General features: G+C 38.9%; 2 protein-coding genes across 4 annotated transcripts; both read left to right on the top strand.

Moving 5' to 3' along the window:
• Positions 1 to 2,245: 2,245 nt before the first annotated feature.
• LOC133714039 (uncharacterized) lies at positions 2,246 to 7,566 on the top strand. Its single transcript, XM_062140050.1, has 5 exons — positions 2,246 to 2,814; positions 3,745 to 4,453; positions 4,609 to 4,975; positions 6,383 to 6,767; positions 7,284 to 7,566. Exons 1-4 carry the CDS (start codon positions 2,562 to 2,564, stop codon positions 6,431 to 6,433), a joined length of 1,380 nt encoding a protein of 459 aa, XP_061996034.1. The 5' UTR covers positions 2,246 to 2,561; the 3' UTR covers positions 6,434 to 6,767; positions 7,284 to 7,566.
• Positions 7,567 to 8,821: 1,255 nt separating this feature from the next.
• LOC133715245 (uncharacterized) lies at positions 8,822 to 13,476 on the top strand. Of its 3 annotated transcripts, none has more exons than XM_062141664.1 (14): positions 8,822 to 9,169; positions 9,770 to 9,881; positions 10,165 to 10,277; positions 10,351 to 10,473; positions 10,560 to 10,735; positions 10,884 to 10,959; positions 11,521 to 11,607; positions 12,105 to 12,185; positions 12,272 to 12,304; positions 12,517 to 12,570; positions 12,746 to 12,787; positions 12,921 to 12,999; positions 13,091 to 13,161; positions 13,265 to 13,476. In XM_062141664.1, the coding sequence occupies exons 1-14, from the start codon at positions 8,978 to 8,980 to the stop codon at positions 13,349 to 13,351; spliced, it is 1,326 nt and encodes a 441-aa protein (XP_061997648.1). In that variant the 5' UTR covers positions 8,822 to 8,977; the 3' UTR covers positions 13,352 to 13,476. The 3 variants fall into 3 exon arrangements, with proteins under 3 accessions (XP_061997648.1, XP_061997649.1, XP_061997650.1); XM_062141665.1 differs by having other exon boundaries at positions 8,956 to 9,155; XM_062141666.1 differs by lacking the exon at positions 8,822 to 9,169 and adding an exon at positions 9,193 to 9,484.
• Positions 13,477 to 13,578: the final 102 nt, after the last annotated feature.

Genomic DNA, 13,578 nt, shown 5'->3' with positions numbered 1-13,578 from the left:
AAACATAAATAATGGCGGCTTGTCCTCCAAGTAAGTCATCGCCTATATAATGGCGGCTCGACGTCAAGGTAAACCATCTTATTACGACTTGTTTTACTCCACTCGGCTAAAAAACGTACTGACTTAGGCATCAGAGGGTTTTCTGCAGGTACCCCCCTTTTCCTTGAGCGGCGGTCAAACTTCGAGTCAACGTTCCAAGGAAACTTCTCGATCGTTCCCGGTCAGCTCTTGCTCTAGTCCGCATTCATTGGTGAGTCAAACTCCTCTACGGTGATGGTGGGAGTTGCACCTCAAGAAATTTCATTTCCGTCACTAAGGATTGGGAGTGATGGAATACAAGCCCCAAAGAGACAAAGAGTCCGAGTAACGTTGTCCAGCGTTCTTTCCTTTAGTAATCATTTTTCTGATTTTCGCTTCCTTTTGCATTCAAAGTATATTTGTGGTTGGTGTTATCAAAATGTATGTGTAAGCCTGGTGGCCAAAGTAAATAACCAAGGTCGGTGACCAAAAACAAAAAAACATTGTTTATTAGATTCAAAGGGAAATGGGGGCAATTCCATGTCTCATGCTGAAAATGAATCTTCACTTCGAGGAAAGAATCGAGGCGGCTAGGGCTTGAGGAAAGAATTGAGGCAGCCAGGACCCGAGGAAAAATTCAGGGCGGCCATGGTGGCTAGGATGGCCAGGGCCCGAGGAAAGAATTAGGGCGGCCAGGGCCTGAGGAAATAATAGGAGTGGCCAGGGCTCGAGGAAATATTTGAGGCAAGATTTGAAATAGCCAGAGAATGGAAATTTCCTCTTAGGACAAGTGTCCAAAGAGAAAATTTGGGGGCATTGTGGGAGTGGTCAACTTTTGTTGGGCCCGCAATTAAGGCGATTAATTCCGTAGTTAATATGACGTTGAATTTCAGTCATGAATGCGGCGATTATTACGGTAATAAACACGCAATGATTATGATTATAAGTGCGCAATGAATGACAGTCGTAAATGCGCAATGAATAACCGTCATAAGTACGCAATAATTAACCGTTATTAGTGCAGCAATAATTGTCATCATAAGTACATAAATAAATGCAGCCATAAAAGCAGAAATAATGGCAGCTTGTCCTCCAAGTAAGTCATCGCCTATATAAAGGTGGCTCGACGTCAAGGTAAACCATCTTATTCCGACTTGTTTTACTCCACTCGGCTAAGAAACGTACTGACTTAGGCATCGGAGGGTTTTCTGTAGGTACCCCCCCTCTTCCTCGAGCGGCGGTCAAACTTCGAGTCAACGCTCCAATGAAGCTTCTCGATCGTTTCCGGTCAGCTCTCGCTGCAGTCCGCATTCATTGGTGAGTCAAACTCCTCTACGGAATTTTTCGTCACCAACACCCATGTGTTCCGGGAAGCAAACTTCCTTGCTGATGCTATCACTGTTGTTGGGTACGTACAATATTTCCTCTCCCAAGATTTGGATCAATAACCTCCCTGCTGCTGCTGTTCTGGCCTTGACTTGGGATCAATTTAGTTTTGGTTGCCCTAGAGGCTTTTCGTTGTAATTTTCCTTTCCTTTTCAAAAAAAAAAAAAAAAAAAAAACTGCTTTTATAAATCTTCAATAATTGGTCTACATAGAACTTAACCAAAACTCGGGTCGAGGTGACCTTCGTACGGCTTACTCTGGTTGCTAGAACGGCTGCGTTGTTGACAATTTCATGACCTCTCGGTTACAAATCATGATGTGACTTGCTTTTGTAGCCCCCTTGATTGGCTGCAGTGTAAAGATTACTTTACTACTGCAAAACTCATGGGCATAAGCTTTCTCCATTTGTTATGGCGCGACAATTCAACCTTGGCGACTAAATAGCCGCTATCATCCATTATGTCATGTGGCCCCGATCCACTAGTCTGCCAAGTGAGTCTTGCCAAATTTAGGTTCAAACAGAAGGATATGTGTTAATCTAGTAACCAAGTGACAGAATTGGCCCAAGGTCAGCTGGGGCTGCTGGTTGCCCTCCCTGGGTGAAGTCTAGAGTTGACCAAACAGCTAGTAATATCATGATACATGTACGTTTATATTCTTTGATTTGGTTCGAATATTTGACATTTATTAAAAGAGACGGAATCAATGTTGTGCTCTTCGCACACAACCAAATATTTTCCAAACATTTTTTTTTTTTTTGGCGGTGGGAAAATGGGAGAAGAAAGCTCTGAAAAAAAAGAAAAAAAGAAAGGTATTTAAAGCCACGTGGCTTGTGAAAAAGAAAATCTCACCCACCCCCAAAAACCAAAAGCACACCATCCATCGTCAAACCCTATCTCTCCGCCTCTCTCTCTCTATTCGCCTGGAATTCTCTTCATTCCGAAACCCTAAAATAACCCCCAAATTCACATGAAATCGTAACCCCAAATTCTCGTTGGGGTTTCATCCTCGGGAGACACATACGTCCTCTGATGAATCCCTTCCTCAAACCCTAGCCTCGATTATTGCCTTTTTCGGATTTCGAATTCGTATCTAGAAAGAGCGAGAGAGAGAGAGAGAGAGAGAGAGAGAGAGAGAGAGAGAGCGATTGATCGGCCATGGAGGGCTCTGTGGCGGACGATCTCGGAGCCCCGGAGTCATGGGAGGTCGCCGGTGTGGACGAGGCTATGAGCCGCCTGATGCTCTCCTCCAACAAGGACCCCAAGCCCCAGCAAGACCTCAACGACGCGTCGTCTTTGGTTTCCTCCGTTTCTGATGGAGCTGGTGGCGATAAGCTCTCTGAGGATGCCCTCAATCAGGTCGACCAGTTCCTTCGCGAGGCTTTGCAAAACCCTCGGGAGCGCCTATCAAGTATGCTTTTACCTTGCACCTCAATTCTTACCTGCTTTCGTAGTTACACATATGCATCTGTGTTTTACCTGTACTTGCCTACACCACCATAATTGACCCTTCAGCTTATCGTTTTGGTTAAGTTGTTCTAGTGTGTTTGTTTGTTTTGGGATCTTATATGGGTAGGATTCAACTTGTTTCCGGTGTCGTATTGCTTGCTTTTTAGGTTATCTATTGAGAAGCATGTTCATTGTGGAGTATTTTAGGAACAATACATGTGCAAAAGAAATAAGCAACAGAGGAAATAGTTTGGGGCTTGCTTACTTCATGCTGAAAAGGAATAAGATGAAATGCCATAAGGTTCTTGGAATGGTTCTCAATTTTTATGCTATAATGCACGCATCAAGACTGTTGAGGCTTTCTTTCTCAATTTTGAAGGGTAGGCTTGAATGGTGTTTGCTGACATAGAACCTTATGCAGTTTGATATTTCATTTTGAATTCTATGTGGGATAAAAGTTGAAAGTGAGTTTGTGATCAGGGTTGAAGCAAGGTAGATGACGGTTTGTTGTGTCAATTGAAGTGGAATCTCTTTCCCACATAGTGAGGGCAAGCTGGATAAAAACCAACTCTCTTTGTCTCTGTCTCACACTCTCTCTCTCTCTCTCTCACACACACACTCACTTTCTCTCTCACACGCACACACTTTTCTCTTTTTGCCTTTGCTAGTTTCCTTTTGATTTGAATATTGTGCCAATTATGCTAATGCTTGTGTGGATGAGATGTGAGTTAGGATTGTGTTTTTCCTATTTATTTTATGATAGACTACATGACTTGTTGTATACTGGCGCTATACTTTTTGACGTGTCCATTTTATCACAAGTGCTGTATAATATTTTTGGTTGCGTGCAGTAATTTGTCTTTACAATAAATATTTGCATTTGTCTGTGCAGTTTTACGAATGGAGCAAGATGTTGAGAAGTTTATCCGTGATCCTATTCAGCAGCAACTGGAGTTTCAGCAGTTGCCCACTTCTTATTTACGCTTGGCTGCACACCGTGTTGCTCAGCATTATGCACTTCAGTCAATGGTTTTGTTAGATAATAACTTGCCTGATGGCTCTGGTTCCAGAATTATTGTTCGCAAAACTCCCGAGTGTCGACTTCCTTTGATTCGGCTTGCAGACATCCCTGTTAGTTTGCCGTCAGAAGAAAGTGGTGTCACTAAAGTTGCAATAAAACAGAGGCCCCAGAAACGGTCACAGATGGCCAACAGTGCAGACTCAAATTCATCAAAGGGGAACAGTTCTAAAAGTGTGGAAGAGAGGAAAGAGGAGTATAACAGGGCCCGTGCGCGAATATTTAATGCTGCTAATAATATTAGTGGCAGTACAAGTGGGAAACCAGAAAGTGAACCAAGACTGCAGGATACTTCACAACATGTTCCCTTGGTGATGTCAAAAGTGGAAGATAAATCAGATGTTTCTGATTTACATTCTAGTAGAGGTTTAATTGATTATTCAACAAGTAGCAGTAGAGCATCTTCTAGAAGTAGGACAGAGAAGGAGCCAGTGGGGAGGTACAAACCAAATAATAGGGTAGCCATATTTAGGGACCGTGAGATTGACAGGAAGGATCCGGATTATGACAGAAGTTATGACAGGTACGGTATTCAATGTTTGTGTTAGTTTTTGCTTCATGTCCTAGTCATTGTAGGAATGCTCTTTTTTTTTTTTTTTTTTTAACTTTGAGGTAGATATAATGTCTGCAGCATTTCTGTAGTTAGCCAAGAGGTTTTACAGTAAAAAATTTCATCAGGTACATGCAAAGATTTGATCCTGGGTTCGGATTCAGTGGTGGACCATACACCATCCAGCCCATGTATACTCCTGCATTGAATTATAATACTGAATTCCCTCAACTTGGTTCTACCCACGGGCCTCAGATTTCTACTGAACATCAACCTCGCCCACTTCCACAACACTTACCCGGGCCATGGGTTGCACCATCCCCTGCTGGTATTGGGTATGGTCATCCAGAGACCATAATGACACCGTTTAATCCTAATCATGTTGGTGTACGGTCCACGTCTGGCATATACCTGCATTCTTCCCAGTATCCTTGTCAGCAGCCTGGAATGCCCTTTATCCATCCTCATGAACATGTTCACCAACCTTTTTCACAGGTATGGCAATTCTGCAGCTCTTCTCTACTGTCAGTAAAGTAGCCTTGCTAGTTTTTGTTGAAGCGCTTTTAAGTTTCAAATTGCTAGTTTATGCGAGCATTCCTGTTTGGGGGAAGTGGACAGAAGGCCCTCTATGACACATTTCCCTGGGAGATACCCTTGATTATAATAGTAATGACTTGGATGTATAGTGCAAAACTTTATGTAAGGTAGTTGACTTAATTGTTACATCCTGCATTCATTAACTCTCCACCTGACCACTCTGATGAACTTAGTTTTATGCAATGCACACTACACAACATCAGCAGCAGGCATGTGTTGATTAATTTTACTGATTTCTGACTCTCCATAGTGCCATAGCTACATTAAGTTTTATTATTATTATTATTATTATTATTATATATATATATATATATATATATATATATATATATATATTTTTTTTTTTAACTACAAAGTTTTTAATTTAATGTCTCTTCTTCCCCTTTTTACATGCACAGAGTTCACATGTGAACTAGCTAATGTACATATGGGTCTTTGTGAGAATTTGTGTACTGCTTTACGATTGTGGTGTAGTACAATTGAAAAATTTCAGCTTCCCTCTGGCCTTTGGCATCACACCACTCCAGAGGTGTCTTGGCATCTCTCTAAGTTAAACCATGTCTGACACACAAGCTTAACATCTCAAGAACTTTTTTCACTATTTCGTTTGTTAAAAGCATACATTGTAAACTTTATAGAGTGGTCGATGTATGAATCATTGAAATGCCTCAAAATAATTCACTTGGGAATTCTGAAAGAATAAAGCTGATGAATTATACATTGGCCATTATGACAAAAGAAAATCAAAGACAAATAACCTATTGATGCATTTGTGATCGCATTTACTTACTACTTAATAAGGGGGAAACTCTTTATTAGTTGATGCTAGTAATTAGATGAACTTATTTAGTGTAGTTTGAACTTGCCTGCCACATCAGATTGTATAATTATGTGCTGATCCTTCATTATATAGGTCTGGCATGTGTAATAAAACATGTAGTGGGTATTCTTCTACCTTAATGTTTGGAGTTTACTGTGATTTTCTGCATTTTCTTACTTCGGCATTTTGTCATTTCAATCATCTGTTTACCCTCTATAAGAAGTTGCCATTATGTTGTCTTGAAAAGATGAGTCTAACTACCTCCATTAAATGAGTGGCCTAAATGTGATTTGTGGATTTGTTTCATGGCTATTTTAATTTTTCTTTAATCTGAAAAGTTGATCGTACAAGGTAGAATCACAAATAGTAAATTTGTATGCAGTAGAGTTTATCTTGATAAAAATAAAAGTATGTTGGAGAAAATATGCTTGAATTATATCTGCCTTCTTAAGTAGTACTCATGTCTAATGCTTGTTTTCCTACAGTCTCATCAACAGCAGCCTGATGCAAGTTTTGGGTTAGCCCGGCCCCGGTGAGGGGCATGGGCCATGCCTGCACCCTGCCTGCATGAAGTTGAGCTTGATGTAGAATTGGCTGCCTGTGGCAGCCAAGACATGTTTTTGTTGGCAGGAGTGCAGGCATGAGAACCAAGGTGGGTTGAGATGGATCAATTCAAAGGACACCAACAACAATCACAACATCCATTCCCCCCAATCCTTGGTTTCAACGGAAGCTTCTTCCATTTATGATAGAATGGTGAGGAAGCTCCCTCGGTTTGGCAATCTATAGCCCTATGACAACAACGATGACGACAATGGTTCCGAAGAGTTTTAACAGAGCTTCAAAAGTTTGTGCTCTGCTTGGATGAAGGTATGCTTCTTGGAAACCTCATCAAGATACAGACAGTGCATTGCACTAGCTTAGTTCATTCTAGAAGGGACTTGCAGACTTGGCAAAAATGGACTTGGTCCACTAGTCTGTAGGTCTGTTTCTGAATGGGCCTAGGGATAGGCTGCAGTACATTTTGTATTAGTACATTAACACCTGGTAGCGGTAGACTATGCTGTGGTATCAACTTCGTACATTTCTAGGTTTGCTGCTTCCCTCTATTGAATTGCCTATACCACTGGATTGAGCTGGTCTACCACTACAGGAAGTTATATGTTGACACATCAATGTTCCCAAGTGAACCTAGCTATATATGTCTGCATGTATTTCTGATGACCCGACTGTTTTTACGAGAATCTCACCTGCTCAATATGCATGGTTGGTGAAAGTTGATGTGTTTGTATTGGTCTGACAAATGACTAGCAAGTTTTTGACTCGAGTCTTTGGATTATCTCCTGCATATATTTGTTAGTTACAGATTTCGGTTATATTATGCAGGCTGCCAACCACCTTAGAGAGTAAGCAACATTGATTTGCTTATTTGGTGCATACAGCAGAACGAAGAGCCACAGTGCTTAGGAAGACACTTGCAAGCTGTATGTATGCTTTTGAGAACTTTGGTCTGCATCCAGGTTGTTCTGACAAAGATCTGATACTTTGAATGCTTTACTAGATACATGTCTACAGAATAATAAAAGAGGCAAACTAAATTATGTATCATACAACAGTTTGGTCTGTAGTTCTTTATTTTGATAACCATTTATGGTTTTTATTTTTATGAGTTGGAGCAGTTCAAAAATCTTTCCTGCAATTTAGACATGAGTGCATTGGTCACCATTTCAGATGCCTTGTAAGTGTCACTGGTTCCATGTCAATTCTCATGCTACATTATCATGAGAACCCACATGGCTGCAAAAGTAGGTTATGTGACTAGTGTCTATTGTGGTGAAGATATTTGTACCTAAACTTAGGCACTGACGGAAAAGTTCACTTATGGTGCTCTAGTTTAAATCAGATCGGAATGATTCTTGCGCCCCACAATGGTGTAAATCCCCAGAAACTCCTTGTCTGCACATGAAATTATGACCTTAGAATTAAGTAGTGTAGTAGAGGTACAATTACTGGATGCTGACCGTTTTAGTAAATTTGAAAAAAGAAAAAAAAGAAAGATTCCCATTTACTATGTCAGATGACTGTGTAATTACGAAACATTTGTTTTCAAAAAATTTTGAATGGGGAAATCTAAGCTGAAATCTCATCATTATCAATTAATTAAATTTATTTATTTTTTTTATAAAGACATTTGTTTTCAATGGCCGTCTAGATAAGTAACGGGTATGGGCATGCAGGCCACCCTCAATATGTATACATCACTGATTAGGGATGGTGGTGGTGATGGGTATCAAGACCTATTTCTGTAATAGCAAGTCTTTGCAATATTTCCATGGTCGGGAATTATTTATAGATTCTTTATCTCAAAGCATAGAGAAAACATAATACTAACTATAACCGTACAATTTAAGAGAAGAAAGAGAGACCACCTTCACCAAATCTCATACCAAATGGAGCCCAAACTTTGCGATTCCTAGAGAAGACGTGTGGGGAGAAAGCGAGCTCTTATGAAAGACGAAGAGCATGAGATTTGAAATAACTTGGGTGCCCTAGTTATTTAGAATCTGCGTATTGTGTTTAATGAAATCAGTGATTTGATTTCATCAAATCTGAATTTTGACGATAAAATATGTGTCAAACATGCTACTTTGTATTTGGGTCTTCAAAATCCAAATTACCATATCGAAACAAGCTTTAATAATTTTTTTTTTTTTTCCGATGAAAGAGTAGGGAGGTTAATTTTCTGGCGGCCCCATCCCAACCCAGTCAGCATAATTTTATTGACAGGGCACCGCCGCAGAATCCACAAAACACGAGCAAGCAAGTCCATCCCACACGCTAACATGTGAAGTCTCATGCCATGCCCGCAACTAACTCCATTCCCGCTTTTAGCATATATCATCATCGTCACCAATCAGTCAACCAACCACCTTTCCTTCTTGTTGTTGTTGTTGTTAACCCAAGTCATTTCTCACGCTATAAGTATCTGGTTCTAGAAGGAAGCCCAGTTATTCATTGATTGGGATAAGGACAACGTGGTTGTTGTCTGAATTACCAAGTACGTAGATATCATCACATACATGGCTTGGAAGACTAGTTATGGTGGTTTCAAAGAGATGAGGCCATTGTTTCACTTGCTCTTGCCTCTGTGTCTCCATTGGGTCGCTGAAGAAATGACCGTTTCTGTCCTTGTTGATGTTACTACTACTGCTCTTTGTCCCGCCCACTCCACCTGTTCTCAACCTATCTATATCACTGGTATTCAACAAACGGTAACACGTACCATGCTCTCTCTCTCTCTCTCTCTCGCTCACCTGTCACCATATGTTTCAGTCCCTCTGCTCTTTTAGATAACTACTTTTTCTTTTTAATTTTATTGTTACCAGCAACATTACGATTTTAGATGATATAAGCTTGATCTTTTCATGTTCATTCTGCTTGGTGTTGTTTGAACATGGAAGGTTGATGCCGGACAACTCTGTTTGATCCTATGTGTCCTTAAATGTTTACCTGAAAGTTGAGTGTACATCTTTTAAATGGAGCTTTCTGATTGATAGCTCCACTTGGCGTTGCCTGTATATTTGCTTGTATGTGTTATTTATTAACTTGGATTCGAGCCTTTTTTGGAATCGTTAAAATTCCTAGATACTCAAGAATGGGACTAATTCAATAAATATTTCTGTTCAAGGAAGAATGTAGGTAGTGGGATGATTTAAAACATTATTGTGTTGGAATGGTGTTCCTTTTAATGATTCTAATGGACACATAAACTGGGGATTATGATGTCAATGATGATAAACTGAGATATGATTATATACTTTCTGTGATTTAACAATCTAAAAATAGGTATTTGGATGAATCTGTGTTTGTAGATTGTTGGACTTTTCAAGATGGTGGTGTTACCAATTCTTGGTCAACTCGCAGATGAGAATGGCCGTAAACCAGTGCTCCTTCTTACTGTGTCAACAACCATATTCCCTTTTGGTAGGTTTCATGCAGATATATATTTCGAACATTTATTCCTTTGAAATGAAACAGAATATTTGAGTAGTATATTATCTAGCACTTCTGGGTAGCCTTAAAAGAAAAACTTAAGAGAAGTACTTATAAACACCTCACTGTAATTGCTTATAACTAGGACATTAAGAAATGAGGTCGTATATGCTTGTAAATTAAATCGATCTTTTTTATTCCCCATGTTATTTATTAATCACATAGTGATTCTGTGCATTTTTGACCGTCATAACTTGGTGTGGTCTGGTTGCAGCATTACTTGCCTGGAATCAGTCCAAGGGATTTGTGTATGCTTATTATGTGCTTCGTACAATTTCATATATTCTGAGTCAAGGGAGTATATTCTGCATCGCTGTTGCTTATGTGGTACGTTTTATTTCCACTGATTGAAAGCCATGAACTGGAAATGTGTGGTGCTGACACTTTTATCCTCTTTCAGGCAGATGTTGTCAGCGAAAATAATAGGGCTGCAGCATTTAGTTGGATCACAGGTCTCTTCTCTGCATCGCATGTGTTGGGAAATGTTCTGGCCCGTTTTCTTCCTGAGAAGTACATTTTCTCTGTAAGTTCGTGAAATAACTAGAAACTTTAAAGTTCAAGTCCATCAAAATTTCATTTCATCTTATTAATGAGGTTTGTTGTTTTCAGGTTTCAATAGCACTACTGATCTTTTGTCCAGTTTATATGCAAATATTTTTGGTTGAGACAACTAATAAATTGGCCCCTCAAATGGACCAAGACTTGTCTTGCCTGACCAAGAGAGTTGCGATTATTCATAAACGTTATGTTTCAATGAGAGATGCTGCAACAATAGTTATGAGCAGGTACTGGCTTCTAGTGACTGTCTTTTTATGTCTTCATAGAAGACTCTACTTATTTAAATGAGATAGAGAATCTGATTAATTCTTTCATGCAAATTTATGCATCAAAAAGTTATATAGTTTGCTAAACAGCTGCTATTGTACTTTACAGTTCAACATTGAGGAGCATTTCTTTGGTTTCCTTCTTCTATGAGATGGGAATGTCTGGCATCAGCACTGTATTATTGGTATTCTTTCCTGACAACTTTTGTTAACCACCATTTTTTTTTTGAGAGAGGATGCTATTCAAATTTGCTTCTTTGACTTGAATGAAACAATATTTGTGGAGGGGCTTATTTGTTATATATGGAGATCTATAGGCCACCTAAGATATAACTTCGACTTTAATGAATTTGAGATTTTTAGGCTATACTGATTCTGTAGAAGAGCGGTATTAAAGTTATGATGAAGGGGTGGAATTATCCTAGCATGTTACAATATCAATGCATAAAGTGCATTGACTTTAAGCTATTTATGCATGTTACAATACCAATGCCCTTTGTGTGATTAGTTAGAATGTTCGGAGAAATGTATTGTGACAGTGAAATGTATTGTGAGAATCTGAAGTAACCCACATTGAAAAATTGTGACCTTGCAAATGTGTTCACAAGAGACTTTGGCCTCTCCAACTATTGCCAATTGGTTTTGGTGTGAAGCCCCGAACACTTTATCATATATCTTGCTTTCTGTTTCATCCAAAGACTTGAAGACAAATGTATAACAGTATAATTACTTGCATTGTTGCACAGTACTATCTGAAGGCAGCTTTTGGTTTTGACAAAAATCAATTCTCAGAGATCCTGATGATGGTGGGAATAGGCTCAATTGTCTCTCAGGTATATTCTTTTTGAAAGTGTTTCCAAATTCCTCTCATTTACTCCCAAAGTAGTATTTTGACATTGCTGAAATGCAGAGTACAATTCTTACTCTTAGTTTATACTATAAGTAAGGGCAAGATATGTCATATTGACTCTCACTTGATTATGTACATGTATTCAGCTTCTTCTTTGACTCCTGTGAATAATATATTCCTGAAATTTCTTATAAGTGCTCTGCTCTTATCTGCCATCTCTGAATCCGTAATTAAGAGCATTTTCAGTATTCCACCTTCCTCATTAAACTTCTTTTCCAAACCAGACAACCATGCTTAGAAACAGAAGTAGTACTGGGCTGTAATGTCAGTTTTTATTATCTTCTACCACTCTTTCAGGAATGGCTATCATACTTCCATTGCAGTATGTGCAAGCGTTTAACTTCTTTTTCTGTTTGGAGGATTAAGGAATCCTTTGTTATTCTTCTGCATAAACTGTTTGTTTCTATGGCTTTCTTCTAGATGTTGGTGCTTCCATTAATCAATCCATTAGTTGGAGAGAAAGTGATACTATGCATATCCTTGTGTGCGTCAATAGCTTATGTAAGTCATTTTCTTTAGTTGTTCCCTATAGAAGGAAAAGAGAGGCAACAAAAAGAGAAAATCTAATGTTGCTTTTTAATGTACAGGCAGTGCTCTATGGCTTGGCTTGGGCTTCTTGGGTATGCATAAGCTGAAAACTAACTTCTAGGGATAAATGCCAAAGATTTACCTCCAATATTTTCAGTTTTTGTTTTTGTTGAATCAACAAAAACGGAAAGAAATTGATATATGTTCTTATTTCAGTTGGCAAAAGCAAAATTACTATTCCTCAGTCCCTCAACTCTTCAAGTTATCCATTGTAATGGGAATACATTATTCTTGAATAATGCAGGTACCATACTTAAGTGCTTCATTTGGAGTCATCTACGTCCTTGTGAAACCTTCCGTAAGTACATGTTTGATATCCTCAATAGTAACCATAAAGGAATTCTATTATATTCCACAAGAGATTATTAATCATGGCTAGAGAAAAACGAGTCAACGCTTTAGTAATCCTTCTGGATATATAGTGTAGTGGCCGTATTTTCACTTTTTCATTGATTGAATTCCTGATATTGCAGACTTTTGCAATTATTTCAAAAGCATCAAACTTATCTGATCAGGTTAGCAAACTGAACTATCTGGTGGACTAATGATTTTGGTTTTTCATTTTTTAAGCAATCTTATATATCATACTTGGTTTTTCATTCTTAACACAATGACTTCGTCACCTTCTATACTCTCTATTAATTGAAGGGAAAGGTGCAAGGATTTATTGCTGGTGTGCAGTCCATATCAAGCCTGCTATCTCCAGTTGCCATGAGTCCATTGACATGTTAGTGGTTGTTAATTGTAGTACTGATATATAGATGATGACTTTTTTAACTGTAGTACTGATGGGATGAATTGTTTCTTGTATAAAATAGCATGGTTTCTATCTAGCAGTGCCCCTTTCGACTGCAAAGGTTTTAGCATAATATGTGCATCCATATGCATGGTAATTAAGCACTTATATTATCTCTTCACGATTGTTTTTTGTTTTTCCTCTTCCAATCTCTGCCTTCCTTGACTAACAAACATGTTAATATATATGTGCTCAGGTGATATCCCTTTGTTATGCCTGCAAGCTTAAACCTGAATCATGCTCTACAGACGACGCTGAAGCACCGCTTCTGACTGATATATAATCTGATCTTTCTCTCATCCTGTAAATGATGTGTGTAGTTATTTTGGATACCTTGAGTAACATTTGATTTATATTAGTATATATATAAAATGCTTCACCAAGAGAAGAGTACGTTTTCCTCCATAACCTCAAATCTTCCAAGTTCCAGAGCCCAGTGCACTTACAAATTACAATCCTGCTATTGTCCGACATTTAGAACCTCATCATATGAACTTGCCAAATACTGCC

The sequence above is a fragment of the Rosa rugosa genome, chromosome 6 (assembly GCF_958449725.1).
Source record: "Rosa rugosa chromosome 6, drRosRugo1.1, whole genome shotgun sequence".
NCBI lineage: Eukaryota > Viridiplantae > Streptophyta > Magnoliopsida > Rosales > Rosaceae > Rosa > Rosa rugosa.
This window is presented reverse-complemented; position numbering and strand designations above follow the sequence as displayed.

Bases quoted from the DNA above. Each gene is read 5' to 3' on its own strand.
- LOC133715245 (XM_062141664.1), top strand. From the start codon at position 8,978: ATGGCTTGGAAGACTAGTTATGGTGGTTTCAAAGAGATGAGGCCATTG. The intron at 10,278-10,350 runs GTACGTTTTATT...ATCCTCTTTCAG, and splicing joins GCATCGCTGTTGCTTATGTG to GCAGATGTTGTCAGCGAAAA. The intron at 10,960-11,520 runs GTATTCTTTCCT...ATTGTTGCACAG, and splicing joins GCATCAGCACTGTATTATTG to TACTATCTGAAGGCAGCTTT.
- LOC133714039 (XM_062140050.1), top strand. From the start codon at position 2,562: ATGGAGGGCTCTGTGGCGGACGATCTCGGAGCCCCGGAGTCATGGGAG. The intron at 4,454-4,608 runs GTACGGTATTCA...AAATTTCATCAG, and splicing joins TATGACAGAAGTTATGACAG to GTACATGCAAAGATTTGATC. The intron at 4,976-6,382 runs GTATGGCAATTC...GTTTTCCTACAG, and splicing joins TTCACCAACCTTTTTCACAG to TCTCATCAACAGCAGCCTGA.